Source organism: Lytechinus variegatus, chromosome 4 (genome assembly GCF_018143015.1).
Source record: "Lytechinus variegatus isolate NC3 chromosome 4, Lvar_3.0, whole genome shotgun sequence".
Taxonomy (NCBI): Eukaryota; Metazoa; Echinodermata; class Echinoidea; order Temnopleuroida; family Toxopneustidae; genus Lytechinus; species Lytechinus variegatus.
The window spans coordinates 15,782,899-15,804,493 of record NC_054743.1 but is presented as its reverse complement, the minus strand read 5'-3'; the positions used below and the strand labels follow the sequence as shown (position 1 = coordinate 15,804,493).

At 39.2% G+C, this 21,595-nt stretch overlaps 2 protein-coding genes across 2 annotated transcripts in view; both read right to left on the bottom strand.

Moving 5' to 3' along the window:
- Positions 1–1,542: 1,542 nt before the first annotated feature.
- LOC121412570 (calcium-activated chloride channel regulator 1-like) lies at positions 1,543–5,885 on the bottom strand. Its single transcript, XM_041605358.1, has 7 exons — positions 5,837–5,885; positions 5,371–5,499; positions 4,105–4,252; positions 3,592–3,711; positions 2,948–3,169; positions 2,423–2,754; positions 1,543–1,927 (listed from the first exon to the last, which is right to left on the bottom strand). Exons 3-7 carry the CDS (start codon positions 4,127–4,129, stop codon positions 1,601–1,603), a joined length of 1,026 nt encoding a protein of 341 aa, XP_041461292.1. The 5' UTR covers positions 4,130–4,252; positions 5,371–5,499; positions 5,837–5,885; the 3' UTR covers positions 1,543–1,600.
- Positions 5,816–21,595, bottom strand: part of LOC121412827 (calcium-activated chloride channel regulator 1-like) — a 16,751-nt gene continuing 971 nt past the window's right edge. The window contains exons 2-6 of the mRNA XM_041605588.1: positions 19,623–19,918; positions 18,097–18,333; positions 11,217–11,441; positions 9,694–9,984; positions 5,816–6,067 (exon numbers count right to left, since the gene is read on the bottom strand). Of these exons, the coding sequence (XP_041461522.1) occupies positions 5,816–6,067; positions 9,694–9,984; positions 11,217–11,441; positions 18,097–18,333; positions 19,623–19,918 (1,301 nt within the window). The remainder of the gene's footprint in view (positions 6,068–9,693; positions 9,985–11,216; positions 11,442–18,096; positions 18,334–19,622; positions 19,919–21,595) is intronic.

The following is a 21,595-nucleotide window of genomic DNA, read 5'->3' as shown; positions in this document are numbered from 1 at the left end:
TATGGCCAAAGTTCATTGACCTTTGACCTTGGTCATGTGACCTAAAATGCGCACAGGATGTTCAGTGATACTTGATTACTCTTATGTCCAAGTTTTATGAACTAGACCAACATACTTTTAAAGTTATGATGGTAATTCAACAAATACCCCCAACGTTGCCAAAGTTCATTGACCCTACATGACCTTTGACCTTGATCATGTGACCTGAAACTTGCACAGGATATTCAATGATACTTGATTACTCTTATGTCCAAGTTTCAAAAGTCAGATCAATAAACTTGCAAAGTTATGATGGTAATTCAACAGATACCCCCATTATGGCCAAAGTTCATTGACCTTTGACCTTGGTCATGTGACCTAAAATGCGCACAGGATGTTCAGTGATACTTGATTACTCTTATGTCCAAGTTTTATGAACTAGACCAACATACTTTTAAAGTTTTAATTGTAATTCAACAGATACCCCCAAATCGGCCAAAGTTCATTGACCCTAAATGACCTTTGACCTTGGTCATGTGACGTGAAACTCATGCAGGATGTTTGGTGATACTTGATTAACCTTATGTCTAAGTTTAATGAACTAGGTCCATATATTTTCTAAGTTATGATGACATTTCAAAAACTTAACCTCAGGTTAAGATTTTGATGTTGATTCCCCCAACATGGTCTAAGTTCATTGACCCTAAATGACCTTTGACCTTGGTCATGTGACATGAAACTCTAATAGGATGTTCAGTAATACTTGATTAACCTTATGGCCAGTTGGTCCATATACTTTCTAAGTTATGATGTCATTTCAAAAACTTAACCTCAGGTTAAGATTTGATGTTGACGCCGCCGCCGCCGTCGCCGTCGGAAAAGCGGCGCCTATAGTCTCATTCTGCTACGCAGGTGAGACAAAAACTGTTTTTCCCACTTTTTAAAACAGACATCTTCTGTAAAATTCTCCAAAAAAATTATAAAATCTTTCCTGTTTTAACATTTTACAAAATGATTTGGTTAGTTATTTTTGTATGTAAAATATGTGTTTTAATTTTTCTTCTGTAAAATCTTCTGGGTTTTTTTTCTTACAGTGTACGTAGGATGATACATGAACACACAGACAATGCATGGGTGAAAAAAAATCTACACCACCTAAACCTTGGATAAATATGTGCTAACATTTTAAGCCTATATTATTACGCTTAGTTTGTTTCAGTCGATAGCTGAACTTCGTATTTTAGATTATGATATAAAACCAAAATCTCAATTTCATTTTCCCTTGGTTTTGTTCATTTATCTAAATGCATGAAACATCTTATTTTTTAACTACTGATAATTATACATTTACATCATCAGCAAAGACATAGTTCCTTTTAATCTACATATATCTAATCGAAGAAACAGTGAAATGCATCAGGGGCCCGTTGCAGAAAGAGTTGCAATCAATCGCAACTCTAAAAATCACGCGCAACTTGATTTTCAACCAATCAACAGCGCGCATTTGAGACTTGCGATTGATTTTTTGACTTGCGTATAAATGCAACTCTTTCTGCAACGGGCTCCAGGTGATTAAAGAAAGAAAGGGTCAGAACAATGCAATCGGGGTTATGTTACTAGTTTAAACGAGAATTTTCCTCATGTAGCTAGGGTCCTTTTGTTCCATCTCAATATCCGCAAGTTCTTGCTGTGCCCAGGCCGATTTAGGCGGGGTTATCGGCTTCACCGAGGTGGGGGTCTGCTTTAGATAGTAGATGTACACCAACATGACCAAACTGACTGCTGCTATGATGGTAACTACACTTAATGCGCAAGACAGGCCAATGATTACGGCCTGTGCTTCTGGTCCGGTTGGTTCCGTGGCTTTCGTCGTCTCAGGAACCTCTTGTTGTGTTGTTCGCTCCAAAGGCTCAGGTTCCTCGGATACTGTGGTCTCGCTGGGTGAACTCTGTGTATCCGACGATGTTGGTGTGTCTTCCGACGAAGTTTTTATGGTTCCTGGAGCTATCGATTCTGTCTTGTCAAGAGTAGTAATTATCTCTGTCATTACATCAGTTGTTTCTGCTATGGATGTACTTTGGGATCCAGGAAATGTATGACTAAATTCTGTTGTTAGACCTGAGGTTGGTGTTTCAATATCTGAAGTGGTAATCAATGTATCCGACGGTGTTGGTATGTTTTCCGACGAAGTTTTTATGGTTCCTGGAGCTATCGATTCTGTCTTGTCAAGAGTAGTAATTATCTCTGTCATTACATCTGCTCTGGGTGTACTTTGGGATCCAGGAAATGTATGAATAAATTCTGTTGTTAGACTGGAGGACGTTGTTTCAATATCTGGCGTGGTATTCTTCCTAGTCAGTGTATCCGACGATGTTGGTGTGTCTTCCGACGAGGTTTTTATGGTTCCTGGAGCAATCGATTCTGTCTTGTCTACAGTCATGACAGTAGTAATTATCTCTGTCATTACATCAGTAGCGTGCATGGTAGGCATCACTGCAGTTGGTAATGCCACTGGTATGAAACGGATAGACAGTGAAACAATGTTCGACAAGTCCCCTCCATTCCCTGCCTCATCCCAAGCTCGAATACCAAAATAATAAACGATGTCCTCTCCCTTCTGTGGAAGGGTAATAGTAACACTCTCCGTTGTTCCTGAAGCATTGACGTGGGATAGATTGCCGTACAGCACTTGTTCTTGAGAGACCAAATGGCTCCTGTTGAAGTCGTCTCGCACCTCTGAGAAGTTGGTGGAATAGCGAAGATCGTAACTGTATGCTTTGAAGATCGAAAAAAATAAAATACGATGAATGAAAAGAGAAAGAGCAACTCTTCTACTATCTATGCTTGCATAGTTTTTGTAACATAGAAGAAATGAAAAACATGATGGCAATGCAAATCTTGACAATAACATATAGAATCCTTTTATTCATCTTTTCATCTTACTGGATAAAACAAGTATTATCATTACCAGTTCCTTGGTCCATGTCATCTCCTACAGCTGTCCAAACCAGAGTTACTGTGCTATTGTCATAGGAGAAGGACTCTGAGATCAAGTCATGAATACGAGAAGGCGCGATGGTATCTGAAGGGTTGGCTGTATAGCTGTGGACTTTAAAGACTCCTCCAGATGCTGTTCGCATGAAAGATGGCTCATCTGTGGTCTGGACTTCAGCGGAAGTTGATCGTCTTCCTGATATTAAAAGCACAATATTGTAAGAATAACATATTTTCTTTCAAGAATTCCTCTCCAGTCAATTCGAGAATTAATGAACACCGAAAATTACTCTTCTGAAAATGCAGATTCACATGTTCTAGGCAAAGTGTGCTAATGAGCGCGTATGAAGACTAGATTCGGAAAGAAACTGGGACATCTCTTATCATCAAACAATAATTAATTTCTGTATAGTACTGGTGAAGAATCGTACCAAATGAACAAAAATAACTTAATGGTGTCATTATATTTGCACAATGCCCTGTACTATTTTTGTATATGATATTACACACAGAACAAGAAGAGAAAGGAAGATATGATGCGTGATCAAGCGAGAGAGCATGGAGAGGGAGGGGGAGGGGGTGTATGAAGAAAAGTAAGATTTTGAGTACTGAACTAACTTCTTCGAATTTCTGAGACTTCATAGCCGATGACATTGATCTTTACGTTAGATCTACCATTGGAAGCGAAAGCAAGGAAGAACCCTGAATATGTTCCGTCGTCTTTGAATAGATCTGAGCCTGTGTGGGATGTGCCAGAAGAATAGACACAGAAAGAAAGTGAGGGAAAAATAAAAGAGAATGGGATGAAAAAAACAACAACAGAAGAATCAGATATTTAAATAAGTGATGAACTGACAAGAACTAGTTACTAGTATAATAATCATCTACCACATTATCTCCACCCTGTACATCACCATTTAACAACGATTATCACTACTCGCATCATTTTCACATCGTCCCCATCACCAGATCACAATCATCATTATTACCATCATTTTCTCCACCATGTACCATTATCATCACCTGTATCATGACGAGGCTTTATTAATATTCATTACCATCATCATTATTATCATGATTATCACCACCACCATCATCATCATCATCATTAACGAAAAAAGATCCATTTACCTGAACCACTATCCAGCAATGGCATGGTCGTTGTTACAGCATTGGCGTCTGAGATGATAGCCGTGACGTCAGCATTAAGAACTGGATTGTGATCCTGTTGTACCCGAGCATAGATCGCTAGTGCCGGAGTCTGAGAAAAATCCACCTCCTGGTTCATGAATCATCATCATCATTAACAAGAAAACCGTTATTAAATTTGATTAATTTTAAAATAATTGAAGAAAGGAAATAATAAGAACAATACATGAAGTATTAAAAACAATCTAAAACAAAAAAGCACCTTTGTTTGAACGACATTTCTAGATATACTAGCCGATCGGTTGCTGGTAAATTAGTTTTTTACTAAGTTAATAAGCGTGCACTTATGGAAGCATCGTGGTGTAGTGCTTCTGACTCTCGCCTTGTAATCAGAGGGTCGTGTGTTCGAATCCCACCATGGCCTATAGCGTCGTTTGGCAAGGCGTCAATCCACAATTTGCCACACTCCACCCAGGTTTTAAAGGGGTACCCGGTAGGATGCGAAAGCCTATGTAGTACGCCTACTTTGCCTAGTAATTGAGTCTTGAAACTCTTGTTGGATTGCTCCCCAGGCATTGGAGAAGGTGCATACATTGTATACAGCATTCAAGGATCAGATGGTCGGGGTAATAATATATCTGTAAAGAGCTTAGAGACGTCGTTCCGATGTATTAAGCGCAATAGAAATGCGGAATATTATAATTAAGCCGAAACGGCAACGCACAATGGCATAGTGTAGGCTATAGATATAAATCATTAATAAGCATAATCTTTTAATGTACTGCCACATGAAGCTTGAATCAAAGGAAATGCATCACTCTGGCTTAACCATTTAAAAACGAAATCCACTTCATTTGAATAGGTCTACAGTATTATATTTAAAAAAATACCATTGTCCAACCATTCAGTGCAGCAAAATAACCAGATGGTCACTCGTTGTTCCTTAGATAATACATAATTTTCTGTGCACGACGCATGGAGGATTCAAGAATATAAAAAATCGTATGAACAAAGGACAACCAACAAGAATTTGTCAAAAATCTGGTGAATGATAACAGCAGTTTCGTCTTGGACATACGACATAGGTCCTTAATTATTTTTCGTCAGCATCGAAACCGAGGATGCTGTTCTGGTTCACAAAATTACATCCGACTCCGAGGATGACATTCACTATTTTCTTGAATTCATCGGGCATCAGTGACAACTCCCTAATTCAGAATTACAAAGCTGAACAAATACAGTGCTTACCCGTGATCCGAGAAGAACAGTGACTGTAACTGGTTGATATTCCTCCTGACTTGGTTTAGATGTTACTGATACACTCGCGTGCTCGGTGACTCCTTGGGTATTGTATATGGTAACGTTCCATCTACCGGCCTTTGAGGAATGAATGAAAAGTTATTTACTCGGGTGTATTGTCTAGGCAATATCTTAAGACACATATAAAGACAAATCGTAACTCTTGCATATTGTTTACTACAGATTTTCATTCTGAAATCAATTGGTGAATCGCAAGGTTTATTGATTAATTTGGCGAAGGATATCGAACTGAAGAGATTACAAGTATTCCCTGAAAGAGCCTTAAAATCTTCAATTAATGGGTTGAAAACGATAGCAAAGTTTGCTATCGTTTTCAACCCATTAATTGAAGATTTTAACCAATTACCTATATAGGTAGGAGACTCAAAATTAGCTAATAAACCAATAACTGTACCTGGGCGAATGGTAGGTTAACTGTCACGATCTTCGTGCTGTAATCAATATGATACCTTGAGTCGTTTTCATCAACCAGAGTACCGCTTGGTCCAGTCACTACAACCGAGATCGATGAGTTCGTGGTCCATATCACAGTAATCACTGTGTTATTACCCAGTGCGGCGTCAATGATTATCGGAACGATCTCGAAACCAAGAGAGCCATCAATGACGATCTCGGAGTTATAGATCTTTCATGAAAATGTAAAAATAAAAAATGTATCGTGAAATTCAGTCGCCCGAAATACATTTTCTAAAAAGATAATCTCTCGATGAATTCCATTTATCCCCATATCCCTTTTCTATCAAGTATACCTTCAAAGTAGTAGGAGGGCAGTATAGGATGAATGGCAAAGTATTTCTGCCCAATATTCACTTATCACTGTGAGAAGAATTACTTTTGGCGAATTAAACTTTAAACGTGTAGACATGTAAATCTATATCGCTCTCTTTGTTTTCCGTATACTTTCAATTAGTTTGAGTACTCCACGTTTCCAGTAATGGGAAAACCCATAATCTAGTCTTTACATTAATTTTTCTCTAGCCTTTTGATAAGGCCTCGTGACTTGGCAATTAATAATTCGTCAAGTATGAAACGAGACAATCGGTCGAAGAAGAAATCTGGCGAAACCCCGGTGAACGCGAGATCGAACGACTTATTCGCGAGGCCTTTTGGAATCTGGCTTTTACTGCTTTCTATAATATTTATGGGCATGCCGATGCGCCAATCAGCACTTTCGATGTCTGATGACGTAATGGGACCAGGGGGGCGTTTCATCAATCCGACAAGTTGTCAGGGGCCCGTTGCAGAAAGAGTTGCAATCAATCGCAACTCTAAAAATCATGCGCAACTTGATTTTCAACCAATCAACAGCGCGCATTTGGCACTTGCGATTGATTTTTTGACTTGCGTTTAAACGCAACTCTTTCTGCAACGGGCCCCAGATCTGACAACTTTCCTGGATTCCGATTGGTTGAGAGGCACTGTTACTATAGTAACTGTCGGATAAAATGGGACTTGTCGGATAAAACGTCCGACAAGGCCTTTCATGAAATGCTCCCCTGCACGTTCGCTTCTATATGGTCCGGATTATACATGGTTCATGAATACGAAAGATGCGTTCGCTGATTGGTCGCTACCTCTCAGGTATCAGATTCAAGCAGGGAACAGTGGTTAAAATAAGAAATCCAAATCAATAAAGGCCATGCAAATTGCTTTTTTTACCCGGGTTTGCGCGATTAGTCCTCGTTTACTAGTCGCTCAGTTTATGAAATACACGTGATGTCAGACACGGAGCCTTGTCTATAAAGGCTACATTTGCCCCTGCATTAATCCTGGACCCGCCCTTTCATCTTATCTACAATAATACTTTAAAAAGAAGCTTTCGAAACTACATTGGAAAGGAAAGACGGTGACGGATTCAGATAAATATCGATCTACGCATGCTCAGTCCTATGAAATTAAAGACTTATCATGCGATGTTATTACTGCTAGACTAAAAGGACTGGTCAAAATAACCAACATGATAAGTATATGCAACTACAACCGTGCCAGTATGTGCCACATGCTTGGAGTCGAAATAGAAATTTCGTGGCGCAAAAAAATATTAGGGATGCACCCCCCCCCCCTCCCCCCGACCGGGTAGTAGCACGCATATCACGACTAGTTCACGACAATTTCACGACAGGGCACTCACACTATTGCGCATAGGCTACGCATACTTCACGCACAGTTCGCGAATGATATGAGCAAAACTGTCCGTCAGACCACGTGATTGGTGTAAGTGGTCCTGATCAACGTTGTAAACACCAGAACGTTGGAATGTTTAAACTTGCGCAAGAATATGTCACAGAATAGGGTGTCGAGAATTACCGTGTTTACACATGCATCGGCTTTTGGTTCAGAACCAAAAGCCGATGCTGAATCGGCTTTTGGTTTATCTTGCACATCGTTTACAAGCTGTCACAGCTCGCGGTGCAGAATCGGCTCGCATTGCAAAAACCTGAAATGATCCGCGCATCAATAATAAACGTCATATTCCGGCATTATAAAGACAACGCTGGCTCCGTGAGCTTACAAGTACGTCATATACCGTGTTTACACATTGACTCGGCTCGGGTGTTGAATCCGCGAGCCGGGTTGAACACTGCGAAGAAGGGATCAGAGATCGCGTTTATACGTACATATAAAAAGGCGAGTTCAACACGGCTCGCGGATCTCGAACGGAAGAAGAATTATGACGTCGCAAATTAAACGCGGAAATTCACCGCCCGGAATCGAATCTTGTCCGTGCGAACAACAATGCCAAAAGTGAAAGCGCGCGCAGTGACCAGGGGAGCGTTTCATCAATATTTTCATCCGACAAGTTGTCAGATCTGACATCTTTCCATGATTTTGATTGGCTGAGAGGCACTGTTCCTATGGTAACTGTCGGATAAAACGTCTGACAAGTCCTTTCATGAAATGCCCCCCTGGTCAAGAGAGTTCGACACGGCTTTCTGTTTACACACGAAAAAATTGCCGAGTCTGACTCGGCTCGCGGGTTGAAACCTACGATTTTGGCGGATCAAAAAGGCCGTGTTCGACACGGCTCGCGGATCACACTGATCGCGTTTACACAGCATAAAATTGCCGTGTTGGACACGGCTCGCGTGTCGAACCCCCGAGCCGTGTCCCTGTGTAAACACGGTAATAGTGGTAAAGTAAATGAAATGCGCGTCATTGGCGATGCAGAATCGGCTCTCTGTTTACACGCGTATAAAAAAAGCCGATTCTGAGTGCATCGGCAGCAGTTCTGAAACTCCTACTTTGGTGGTGCAAATTGCGGATTCTGCACCGAGAGCCGATGCAAGTTAATCGCGTTTACACGCAACAAAAAAACGATTCTGTAACCAGCTCGCGGTTCTGAACGGCGAGCCAATGCAGCGTGTAAAACCCCCATTCCACAGAGAATAAGACCGCTGAAAGATCTTTGAAAGACCATTAAGTTTGGTTGATTTTCAGAGGTCTCTCAATGAACCTACAATGGTCTTTGAGGTCTTAAAGGAGTCCTGATCAATCTTTCAGTGGTCTTCGTGGTCTTCATGGGCTCCAAAACTTTTTGAACCGGTTCAAAACAGTCTTACAACGGTCTTACAGGAAAATGATCTTTCAGTGGTCTTTCAGTGGTCTTTCAGCAGTCTTTCAGCGGTCTTTCGATGAAATTTCAAAGGTCTTCATAGTCTTTCAATGATCATTCGGCAATCTCTCAAGATTTTTGCGGAGATCACTGTCAGACTCATGAGAGATCATTGAAAGATCATTGAAAGACAATTGAAAGACCAGGCAAGGTCCATGGAAAGAATTTTGAAAGATCACTTGTTGCATAAAAGATCTCTGAAAGAGTTCAGAGTTCTTTGAGGGGTCTTCAGTTTCTGAGCCATTCCACACAGATGATATATTTCAGTGATCTTGAAAATGGTCGTTCAATGGTCTCCGTTCTGTGGAATGGGGGCCACACGGTATATGACGTGAATGTGTTGGGGCCCTATGGTCGGGACCAAGGTCGAGACAATGCGTGCACTAATACAGGCAAGTCGTGCCATAAAATGTAAAATATCCCGCACTAGCAAGCATCAATGCGGAGAAATGCGGGCACCACAATATGTGCAAGTGTAAACTGGGAATTAGTCAACCCATTCATAGGTTGGTGTCACCAGAATTTAAATTCAATTTTTATCTGTTGGACACATATTCAGCAACAGCTTACTTTGACCAATCTTTAATTTCAGCGTTTGTTTTTAGCCCTGGTTCGTGTATTCGAAAGATCCCCGATACCTGTATAGGGACGGTCTCCATACCGACATCTGGTCTCTCAGTTATCGTACTCTGAAAGGCCTGAATGAGACATGTTCCAGTTCCGCTATCGGAGCAGAAGGTAGAGATGCCAGAAGTCATGTCGGAAAGATCTTCCAATTGTTGGTCAGCCGAGTTGCTTATAGTTATAGTATCCATTATGACCCCAGAGTTCTCGATTTCGTCAATGGTGTCTCGAATGTATGGAGATGAATTCTCTCCGCCATCACTAAGTAGCAAGATGTATCCTCCTTGTGCGTATGACCCAAGGACCTGTAAAATGCAAAATATGATAGAGCAATAAAGCCACTTTTGTACTGACAGCCGAAATACCCCGGGGGAGCTAGGGGGGTACTTGGATTATGATTGGACGGGGGTGAGGCTCGGGGCTTGAAACCCTTATCCAGTTCTAAGGGTCATTTGACCGTGAACAGCTAGGTACCCATGTCTAAGGATGTTTTTTTAATATAGACCCATTTTCTAGATTAATTCTGGAAACAGTAGCTGATGCATGCATGTTTAAGATTTAAAATAAATAATCTTGATCAGGACATCTCGAAAGCTTAAACCTGCATGCGCTGCATGTATGCATCATTATTTTATCTACGGTACTATAAGTGGTCGGTCGATATAGATATGCATTGAGTGACGTACCCCGGCTACTCGTACTCTCGACCATGTCGACCGGAACTAACAAAGAAATTTCCGGCCCGATTTCTGGGCCCTTTCCCGGGGCTTTTCCTTGCGATTCTTTTAAGTATTTTTTTCTCAGAAACAGACCCACGTCTGTGGATTTCCTGCAATAGCAAGACCCATGTTTAAAGGGGAATGAAAACTTTGGAATAAGTAGGCTTGTGTCGAAACAGAAAAATCAAAGAAACAGATCAACAAAAGTTTAAGAAAAATCGGACAAACAATGAGAAAGTTATGAGCATTTGAATATTGCAATCACTAATGCTATATGGAGATCCTCCCATTGGCAATGCGATAAGACTATATGGACACCAATGAACGTTATATTTGCCGAAGTTTATTTCTATTTCTTTTTTTTCAAATATTAATATTTCGAGTCTTTTTCTTCTCTTTTGAATTTATCGATTTCATCAGGCCATCTGATCAATTCCTTTTTTTTATCTTTATTTATTGCCAATGCAATTTTTCATGGTTGCATTGGCATTTGCTGTCGCCTTGCAAAACTTTTCCTACAGTCATGCATGTTTTTATTATTACACACCCATGACAAGAGCATATCAATAAGCCAATACAGGTCCTTCCGTGTTAAGCGTTTTTTTTTTCTTTCTTTTTTTTTTTTACTTTGGTATTTCATCGTCATCCAGATGCGTCTTTCTTGTTTTGTTTTTGAATTTTGCCTTGTGGTCCGCACCTGAAAGTTATAGAGATACCGAACTTGTTTCTCTTGTGTCTTTTTGTCTTTTTTTCATTCCGTAGCACAAACAATCCTTTTTCAAATATTTTGGCACGAAGCCCCAGTCCCCTACAATTACCTCAATGCCTGACAGTATCCCACATCCAATACACGTTGATCCTGATGTGTGCGGTGGCAATGCACTGGTTAGACTTTGCCTGGACGTTGTATCTGTGACGTCGGTGAGATATGCTCTGATTTGTGAGGTACTTCCGAAGACGACGATTCCCAGCTTGCTACCTTCTGGAATGACGTTCATGATGTAGTCAGTAGATGATTGGATCATACGGTCAAACCGGTTTCCCTGAAAGAGGTTTCACAGAATGGAAAGACATTTTCTTTGAAATAATTATTGCGTCAAGGATTTATTAGATTAGAGACATATACCTAGGTGGCAAGTAGAATACAAAAGTGGTGGAAAAGCCCTGACTGTTACATGCCAATTTTTGCCATTATTACTCCAATTTAAGTCTCATAGCCTTCTAGCATGTCTAGTGTAACAAAAATTATATCCTCAAAGATAGGCCTTTTCATTAACCGACGATTTCAATGATGTCCTACAAACCTCGCTGCAATATTTCCGAATAAAGGTTAGCTACAGTTGCATGAAAACATGGATACCATAATAAAAACCCACAACCAAAAAGTTATCAAAAAATGAAATCCACGTGCGGAAGGAAAGACAAAATGTAACTGTCGGCTAAAAAGCAATGTCCATTACAAGGAAAGTGTATATGGTCAATTCCAGCGTAACGGACATGACGTTCAGACAAATTTTTGTAATTCAAATGTTTATACAGTAGAATTAGCAGTCTTTTGATAATTGTTACTAAGCTTATCAGACACATTTAAGTATCAGTTACATACACATAAAATTTCAAATCGTTTCGTTGAACAGTTGCGGAGAAATTGCACTCTTTGTGAGCGTAACGGACATGACACGAAATGGACGAAGCATTTTTACCTCCTATTGCTTATCAAAATTCCTGTGAATTCTTAGATTGCATGCACCTGAAATTGGTGTTAATTTAACCTTAAGATCATGCTCTATCCATAAAATGGTGTTTAACAACAGTTTTGCAGTGCATTCTGTATTCCTAGCTCAAAATGTAGCGTAACGGACATGACACAGGAAGCGTAACGGACATGACAGTTTCGTCCACTTTTTGTAAGCGAATATAATTATTTTATTACAAGATATGGTACAAGTCTAATTGTTTACATGTTAAGGCTAGAGGTTAGAGACACATATCATAACTGGTAATCTGTAATATCTCCTATTATTTTGCAATTTGAGAGGGGGTCTTTTTGTACAATATTTATAAAACAAAAAAATATTTAGAAAAATTTATTTTACACCGGTTAACAACAGTTAATGAATATTTTCCAGTTACTACCATGCTCCACACCTAATTAAAGGAGAAAGAGTTGATAGAAAAAAATTATTTTTTTTATTCATGCCCTAATATTTGATAATATACTAGCGTAACGGACATGACACCCTTACGAAGTGAACTTAATCAGTACTTCTTAGTTTGAAAATGAAAGAAATATGAATAATGAATGTAATTATGTAACAGCAAAGTACCTTTACTAACACTCTAAAGAAAAATATGTAGATATAATTGGCAGGTATCATTAATTTAATAGCTATAGCCTACATGATAATTTTATATAAAATACAATGTTTATCGTACCACTACGACACACTGAGAAGACCAACTCTCAGTTTTTGTGAGAAGAAAACAAAATTTACCAGACCTGTATAAATCCAAGATGAACATATTATGGAATGTATTGTATGATAAAGAACATGTACTAGTATTAATGTCAGTTTTAAGATTACAAAAAATGGTATTAAAATTTAATAGCAGTACCTGGAAACTGGTCTTTCATTATCGATTATGTATGAGTTGAAAGGTAATCGGAATGTTTGTAAATAGCTTCTGAGATTTTTTTTTCATTCAAAATATTAAGTATCATCTTGAGAATAATCATCCTTTCATCAAGTCTTGGATGTTCTAAATCTTACAATCTTGCTTGCTGACAAATGTGGCTGTATCTAATTTCGTTGTATTGTCCGCGCTGCTTGTGTACAATTGAAGATACATCATTCAAATCGTGATTATGGCTGACCAAAATACTATGATGACATAATTTATTGATCGCGCCACATTCTTTCCACGGCCCCTTTGCTTTGTGATACTGCAAAGAAGTGCCACTGTAGATTCATGGATTCATAGAGCTACATCATGAAACACAGATATCCAAATACAAACTTGCTTTTAAATGTGATCCCATGCCATCACTGAAGAAGTACATGTACATGTAGAGGTTGGTGAAAGTCAGATACTTTGAAGTGATATCATCAATGATCATGAATTCACAAGTTGGAGTTTTATCATGCTCCAAACTGTCAGTGCAAGAACCTAAGATAATCAAATGTTTGTTCAAACACGAATGATGCAGATTGTGATCTGAGTATGTTGCCAGATCTAGCTGCATCGAATCCTAATATTATGTGGCATACCGTTAATTCTCAGAAAAATCTACCAGAACAAGAGCTGAACTTTCATCATTCACCAGTTTCTAAAAATAGCTTGAATGATATGCAGATTCTAGGAAATATTACATTCAGCTATCCTCAAACAATTGAGACTAACCTCAGTCTGTGACACTGAGCCTAATATTTTGTTTTTGTAAATGTTGCCATTTGCCATATATAAGGCGTCATGTCCGTTACGCGAATTGTCATGTCCGTTACGCCATTTTTATGAAAATGAGAAGTGGTAAGGGAAAATGATTGCTACACATGGTAGGGGGTTTAATTCTAACATAGAATCTGAATCTGCAGTACCTTTAGACAAATTTCCTGTAAGCTGTGATAACTTTAAGTGAAAAACGTAACGGACATGACACTGATAATGGTAAAGAAATCACACAAATCTGAAGACAGATTTCTGTAAAATTGATGAATGGCATAAAATTTAACGATTATTTTCTGTTGATTTAAACATTAATCAACTATTCAAAAGTTAAAAGAGACCTCTGGGACCTTGTTTGCTTTTAGTAGAGACAGGAAAGATGAATTGTTTAAAAATAGCCACATTTTTTACATTTTGCAATATACTATTCTATTTTTTTGATGATGGAAAAAACTACAAAATTTTATCAATATTGCGATTTTTCTATTGGAAATTGAGACTTTATAGATTACTTTTTAAGAAAATTTGACTGCTTGAGTGAAATCTGAAACTTCATTTTTTCTCTAAAGTGAACATTTTCCATGGAATTGCCCATATGCAGACGGCTCTGGTAAACAATGCGACGATCCGACATGGCAACGAAGAGAAAAACTACTCCGGGCTTGCAGGGGGACATTCAAAGATAGATACAGAAACCACATCAAATCATTTAAGCATGAAAGATACCGGAACGAAACTCAACTCTCAAAATACATATGGTATCCGAAAGGAGAGAACATTTAATGTATGCTAGCTTGTGACTTAGAAGAAATTAAACTTAAACCCAAGAAAAAGTGACTTGTTCAATCCCGGGGGCAGTCAAATATATTGCTGTACACACGCGTGACCAATGAATTTCCAAACACCCCTTAAACGAGTTTTTGCTGTGTGAAAGATAACCCCCTAAACAAGTTTTTCGCGGGCTTTATTTATACATTTTGGCCCCTAAACAAGTTGTCGCCAAAATATGACTTCGAGAAAAAAGCTTGGGTAAAACATATACCCTAAACAAGTTTGGCTAGTCTTTAAAAAAGATTTGGAGGAAAAACATACCCTACATACGTTTGAACCCGCGATTGTCCATTACCCAGTCTATAACAAACAGAAACTCTCTCGTGCAGACACCGAACTAGACCAAACCGGAAACCACCGAAGCGTCATATTGACCCGCCAGCGCGTTTCCGTTTTACACCCTGGCGAAGGCATTTTCCGGAAAAGTAGCCAAAAAGCGACTAGTGAAGAGTCTACACACGTCGCTGGTTGCATGCAGCGTGCGACACAGGCGAGTCCACCACCGCATGCAATTTGCACAGTGTTACTCGGCACTTCATGTACAGAGAGAGCGGCAGTCAGGAGTGAAATCCGAACATGCTTTTGCAGTCGCGTTGTTTATGAAGTTTTTTTTCTAAAAATAAATTATTAACTAAATGAATAGAATGACAGACAAAATCAAAATAAACAGATACTTATAATGGAAAGACAAATTGAAGTTTGATGGATTGATACACTTAGAAGCTGCCGAAAGATAGATATAGAAGACTGATAAATAGATAGAGACAAGAAAGACAGATAGATAGATAGAAATAGAGAGAGAGACAGAGAGAGAGGGAGAGAGAGGTGGATAGACAGAAAGAGAGAGAAAGAGGGAGAGATACGCCAGTGGCGGACTGTACCAACCTGGAAGAAGAAGATAAATAGAGAGGGGGAGACGGACAGAGAGGTCGATATATAGGGGGAGAGAGAGAAAGAGAGAGAGATGTTATAGATAGAAGTATGGACGGACAAAGAGAAAGAGAGAAAAAAGACAGACAGATGCTAGAGAAGGAGAGAGATAGAGAATTTGAGAGACAGATAGATGTTAGATAGATAGAAAGATAAAGAATGAGAGAGACAGAAAATAGACAAATTAACAGATAGATAGATACATATATAGAGAGAGAGAAATAGAGAAAGACAGACAGATGGATAGATAGATAGATAAAGGATTTGAGAGATAGATAGATGAGAGATAGATAGATGATAGATAAAGAGGGAGAGAGACAAAGAATATTAACAAATTAACAGATAGATAGATACTCTAGTTAAAAAAATAGATAGAGAGAATGAGAGAAAGACAGACAGACAGATGGATAGCCTGATAGATAGATAGAGAGATAGATATTAAATAGATAAAGAATGAGAGAGACAGAGAAGATTATTAACAAATTAACATGATAGATAGTTAAAAAATAGATAGATAAATAGATAGATAGAGAGAAATAGAGAAAGACAGACAGATGGATAGAGAGATAGATAGAGAATTTGAGAGATAGATGTTAAATAGATTTAAAAGTGAGAGAGACAGAGAAGATTATTAACAAATTAACAGATAGATACTGAAGTTATAAAAATAGATAGATAAATAGATAGAGAGAAATATAGAAAGACAGATGGATGGGAGAGAGAGAGAATTTGAGAGATAAATAGATGTTAGATAGATAAAGAATGAGAGAAACAGAGAAGATAGACAAATTAACCGATACTGTAGTTTCATAGATAGATAGATAAATAGATAGAAGAAAGACAGACAGATGGATAGAGAGAGAGCTGGAGAATTAGAGAGATAGATAGATGTCAGATAGATCAAGAATGAGAGAGAAGAGCGACAAATTAACAGATAGATACTGTAGTTACATAGGTAGGTAGAGAAATAGAAATAGAAAGACAGACGGATGGATAGATAAAGAGAGATAGAGAATTTGAGATAGATAGATGTTAGATAAAGAATGAGAGAGACAGAGAAGATTATTAGATAGATAGATACTGCAGTTACATAGATAGATAGAGATAGAATTTGAGAGATAGATATATAGACAGATAGAGAGAAAGACAGACATCAGCAAATCGGCAAGGCAAATGATCAAGGCAAACATTCGTATTGAACCTGGAAAGTATAAGCTCAGCTGATATGTTCTGCGGATAACTTCGGTGCGGACTTTGGATCGCGCGCCCAGCTGATAATGTAAACAAACGTAGACGTAGACTCTTCACTAGTCGCTTTTTGGCTACTTTTCCGGAAAATGCCTTCGCCAGGGTGTAAAACGGAAACGCGCGACCCGCCACACCCGACAAAATTAATAGTCAATAACGTCAGTCTGCCTGCTGAAGATCGCTTAAGGTCAGGCGCCTGTAGCAGGTCTTCTACTTATACCTAGGCCCCTACATATATATATGTATGTATATTGTCTTAGTAAAAGATTTCTTGACATACTCGATAATATCATCCTAATTTCACTTGTTCAGATATACCAATACAAAAGAAAAGTAAGGAAATAAGTAGACTACAGGAAATGCAATCAAATTATGGCGTAACGACGCGTCGTCACGAAGTTATGTTAAAGGAAAATGATATGCCAGCAAGAAAGGAGCAAGCATACCAACTTTTCTAATCCTTTTATGTATCTTACCTTTCTTAAAACTGTGAATTCAGAAGGATGTAATTGTACATACCTTACCCCGACTAACATATCTGGGGATAATACACTTTTAAAAGTCTACATTTGAAACAGCCAGGATGCTGGTAGGAGGGCGAGTCCAATGATTACAGTTGAAATTTCACGTCGAAATATCAAAATTTTCAGCTCGCGCTTAGCACTCGCATGTTTGGATTGGAGAGATCTATTCATGGATCAATGCGAGCAGTCTTCAACGGGTCTTTTTGCAGGCCAGTAGATTAAACATTTCAGCTCGCGCTTTGCGCTCGCATCTAGTTCATGATGCTGAAAATGTTAAATACTTAGATCTAAATATATGAAATATAAAATTTAGTTGGGGTTAACCCCTTTAGAAAAAATCGGATTTTGGCGGCGGGGAAAATGTGAATGAAATTCGTTTTTCGCCCCTTTCTATTGATGAAAGCTGGATCTGCCCCTGGGTATGACGAAAGAAAATATGACTTAGGATCGAGAATGGGGAACTCTGCCATGATTCACGGTCGTCGGACGTCAGTAATTGGTACCGATATGTGATGATAATCAGGGCCTTTACACCCCCCCCCCCCCCCTCCCTCACTAGAAAAAGCCTATCCATGTATCGCGACACCCCTGCGGCCCTGCCTGCATGCACGACTCTGAAAAAAAGCTATTGGCTAAACCAAAAAAATATTTATGAGTTCAGAAGAAGTAGTTCATTCCAGTCTATTCCAGTCTTAATTGGTTTAAAAAGAGGTTGTCTTACCCCCATACTTCCACTTATATCAAGCACTAGCACTACACTCCTAACAGTAGATAGCTGAAGAAGTTCAAAAGAAGGAGTGGTGTTCGAAACAGGTTGGATGCCAGCTATGAAGTCACCTGTTCGTTCCATTACCGTCCAGGCACTTCGCCCATTGCATTTATTATTCATCAGGTTTGGTGCCAGCGGGTTATGTAAGCTGTGAGGATCTGATACATCGTCACCACAAAATTCCTCTATCTAGAATACAAATGAAATCGCATAATAAATTGAAATCAATTAAAAATGATAATTTTCGGAAATTAATGTTTAAAATAAAAGACTTAAAAATAATAAAACAGTTCTTGTATAACACATTATACTTTTAAAAGAGCTCAATGCGTGTAAGGAAAAATGAGGAAGAAAAGATGAGGGAAAATGATCCCCTAAGCTGGCATAGGAACGGTTTTAAATCTTGGTTATTAATACTATCTTGAATTTTATGAATAAGCTCCTTTAAAAAACGACTTTCGATATGATCGATAATGAATACAACATTTTCTAAGTTCTATTTCCTTCCAGCATTTGTGTTGTGTCTCCCTGACCTTGGAAGTACTTTTTTCTCATAAGTGAGACAGAAGAATTTTACAATGACGTCATAATAAGGTTTATTTGGTCAAAGACTATACACTTCGTATATGACCTGGTGGGTGTTTCATAAAGCTGTTCGTAAGTTAACAGCGACTTTAAGAATGGCTGGTGATCCTTTCTTGTGGTAAATGATACATTCATTGGCGATGGTTAAGCGCATAAAAATGATCACTAGTTGTTCTTCAAGTCGCTCTTAACTTACGAACAGCTTTATGAAACGGCCCCCGGGCCTGTTATATTGCTGCTTCTTTTTCTAAATGATATGCCACTTATTATGTAACTGGTAAACGTTACAATTTGATGTCAAAGTAGGTTACAAATTAATGATGTGAAAATGGGGTTCATAGTGGTCATGGCTCGCTCATAATGTATCCATATAGAAAATTATGATTAAACACAGTCCATTAATCGAGACTGTGGGTCCCGGTGTGGATCTGGTGACGAACACACAACCAATTCTCTTTATTTTCCGAAATATATATATATATATACATATATAAAACCTTGCTTCCGAGTCTCAAAAAGATGCAAACTTTCAAACCTCACAAGAACATTTAGGCATTCGGCATGTTCGGGGGGGGTTTTAATCTGGTATTAGAGAATATGTTGATTCACTCTCTGTGCCTTGTATAATTATTCATATTAACATTTCGAAAAAGATTCTTAAAAACGATTCTGTTGGGGAGTGGTCAAGATTCTTATTTTTTTTATTTTATTCATTTCATTTATTTATTATTATTATTATTATTTTGGGGAAGTGGAATGGCTCCTATAGTGGTGACTATGACCTCTTTTTTGGCTCGGCAGAAGATTTTTTCACAACTGCGCCTAATTGGCCTGGTCAATCGAACCCTGCGTATTCCTCTCCCTTGGAAATAAAAAACGATGTGGGGACTCACGGAATGTACGGGAGCATTCCTGGTTCCAAATAGCAACGAAGCGGTCGCTGTCTGCCCTGCAGTATCTGGAACGAATCTACAGGATGGGTCGTAACCGCTGTTAGGAATTTTCCGACACGGACGACCGTCGGCCTGTAAAACTTCTCCCTTGATCTTGAGAGAACAGCGGGTTCCTTCAGTACCTCCACCGGGTATATCATAGGCAGGGGCGCCAACCTCTCTGACGTCATCAGGATCATAATGTTCTTTGAATAGTCCCCAGCGAAGATAACCCCAGTTTCGAACCAAGACACTGTCTGGTTATTGATTAACGAAAGATGAAGTACAAGAAAGGGGATACAAAGTGAATTGATCGAAAAGCCATATGTAGAATGTGATACACAATGCAACTGTCAGTGGAAGAAAGCCAACGTGCCAAATAAACTTTCTGATTTTGGAGGTGGGGTGACATTTCATGAAATTTCAGAAGTTACTGAGGGGTCGTAATTCCGTTGAGTGAAAATCGATGATAGACTGTAGTAAAGTAAAATTACCTCCCACTTTATCTCGCACCTCTCATCTCATACTTCGCTCTCACGCATGTACACACTCAGCAGGGGGCTGGTACAGGGGTTCAACCTCCTTCCCTTAATTTTGTTTTGATACACACCCCCCCCCCCCCCCTAAAAATTTTGTGAAGACAATTTGCAATGGACCGCAAAAATGGGACGCCCTCGGTTCGCAGTTGCCCTTGTTTAAAATAAACTTGTTTAAAATGTGAAGTTTATTTGTGCGTACTCGGATTATAAGTGCGTGTGCGCGGGTGTGTTTGTGGGGGGGGGGGTGAGTGTGAAGAGAGAAAGTATGTGTACACTATCACCCAAGAACACCTACCCACATGCACATGACCCATGAACACACTCTTTTGATATGACAACCGGGCCACGTGTATTTGCTGTTTCATGTACACACACCCTCGCTCACAAACACACACTCTCACACACACACATAGACTGTGGGATGGTCGCTAAAATTGTGACTTTCCGTGGGGCGGCAAATGCAACCACGGTCCTTGGACATGATAATATGTAAAATAATATGAGTGAATACATGCAACATGTTGCCATCGCTAAATTCTGCTCCTGACCTCAAAATTAAAATAATAATATGCGAAATCGTACCATTGATTCGACTGGAATTCCGCCATTCACCCCATGTGTTAAGGACTCCCGCGAACGCGCGCAAACGTCTACAATGCATGTAACCTCGTTCGCGTTTATTTTTTATTCGTTGTAGAATATACGATGGCGGATAAGATGTCGTCGTCTTCGTCGTGTTTTGACAGCGAAAATGACGATTTACCAATAGCAAATGTATGCTACATGCACGTCTTACCCAAGGAAAGATGGCCAGTAAATTTCTTCAAGTAAAGAGCTAGAACAAATTTAAGCCTTTGCTGGATTCGTTGGTGTAGACTACCTGGGACTTCAGAATAAAAATAGCTATTCGTGCAGCAGAGCTGTTTGCGATTGACTTGCATGCAGCTCGACAAGCATTTCAGCAAGATCCGAATGGATCAAAATAAATATAGATGTACCGCGTTACTTTCAAAAGAGGGGGTACACCTCGAGTTGGTTTTTTTTTTTAATAAATCACTTTTTCATGACAATCTAACTGTTCTTCTTTCTTTCCTTTTCCAGTTTTCACTTTTTATGTCTTTTCTTAGTTCCCTTCTCCCTTTCCTCTTTTTTCCCTTTCTTTCTCCCCTTTTCTTCTTTTCCCTTTCTTTAATTTCCCGGTGAACTCCGCCAGGGGGCAGCTTAATTGCCCCCCGGCCCCTGTTAAGCCACTGCTCCCTGGGCCGGGCTGCATGAAAGTCAATCGCAAACTTCTCTGCTGCACGAATAACTAGTTTTATTCTGAAGTCCCAGGTAGTCTACACCAACGAATGTAGCAAAGGCTTAAATTTGTTCTAGCTCTTTACTTGAAGAAAT

Coding starts and splice junctions, on each gene's coding strand:
- LOC121412570 (XM_041605358.1), bottom strand. CDS start 4,129: ATGCCATTGCTGGATAGTGGTTCAG. Junction 3,712..4,104: donor ATTGCTGGATAGTGGTTCAG/GTAAATGGATCT, acceptor CATCCCACACAG/GCTCAGATCTATTCAAAGAC. Junction 3,170..3,591: donor AGTCTCAGAAATTCGAAGAA/GTTAGTTCAGTA, acceptor TTTTAATATCAG/GAAGACGATCAACTTCCGCT.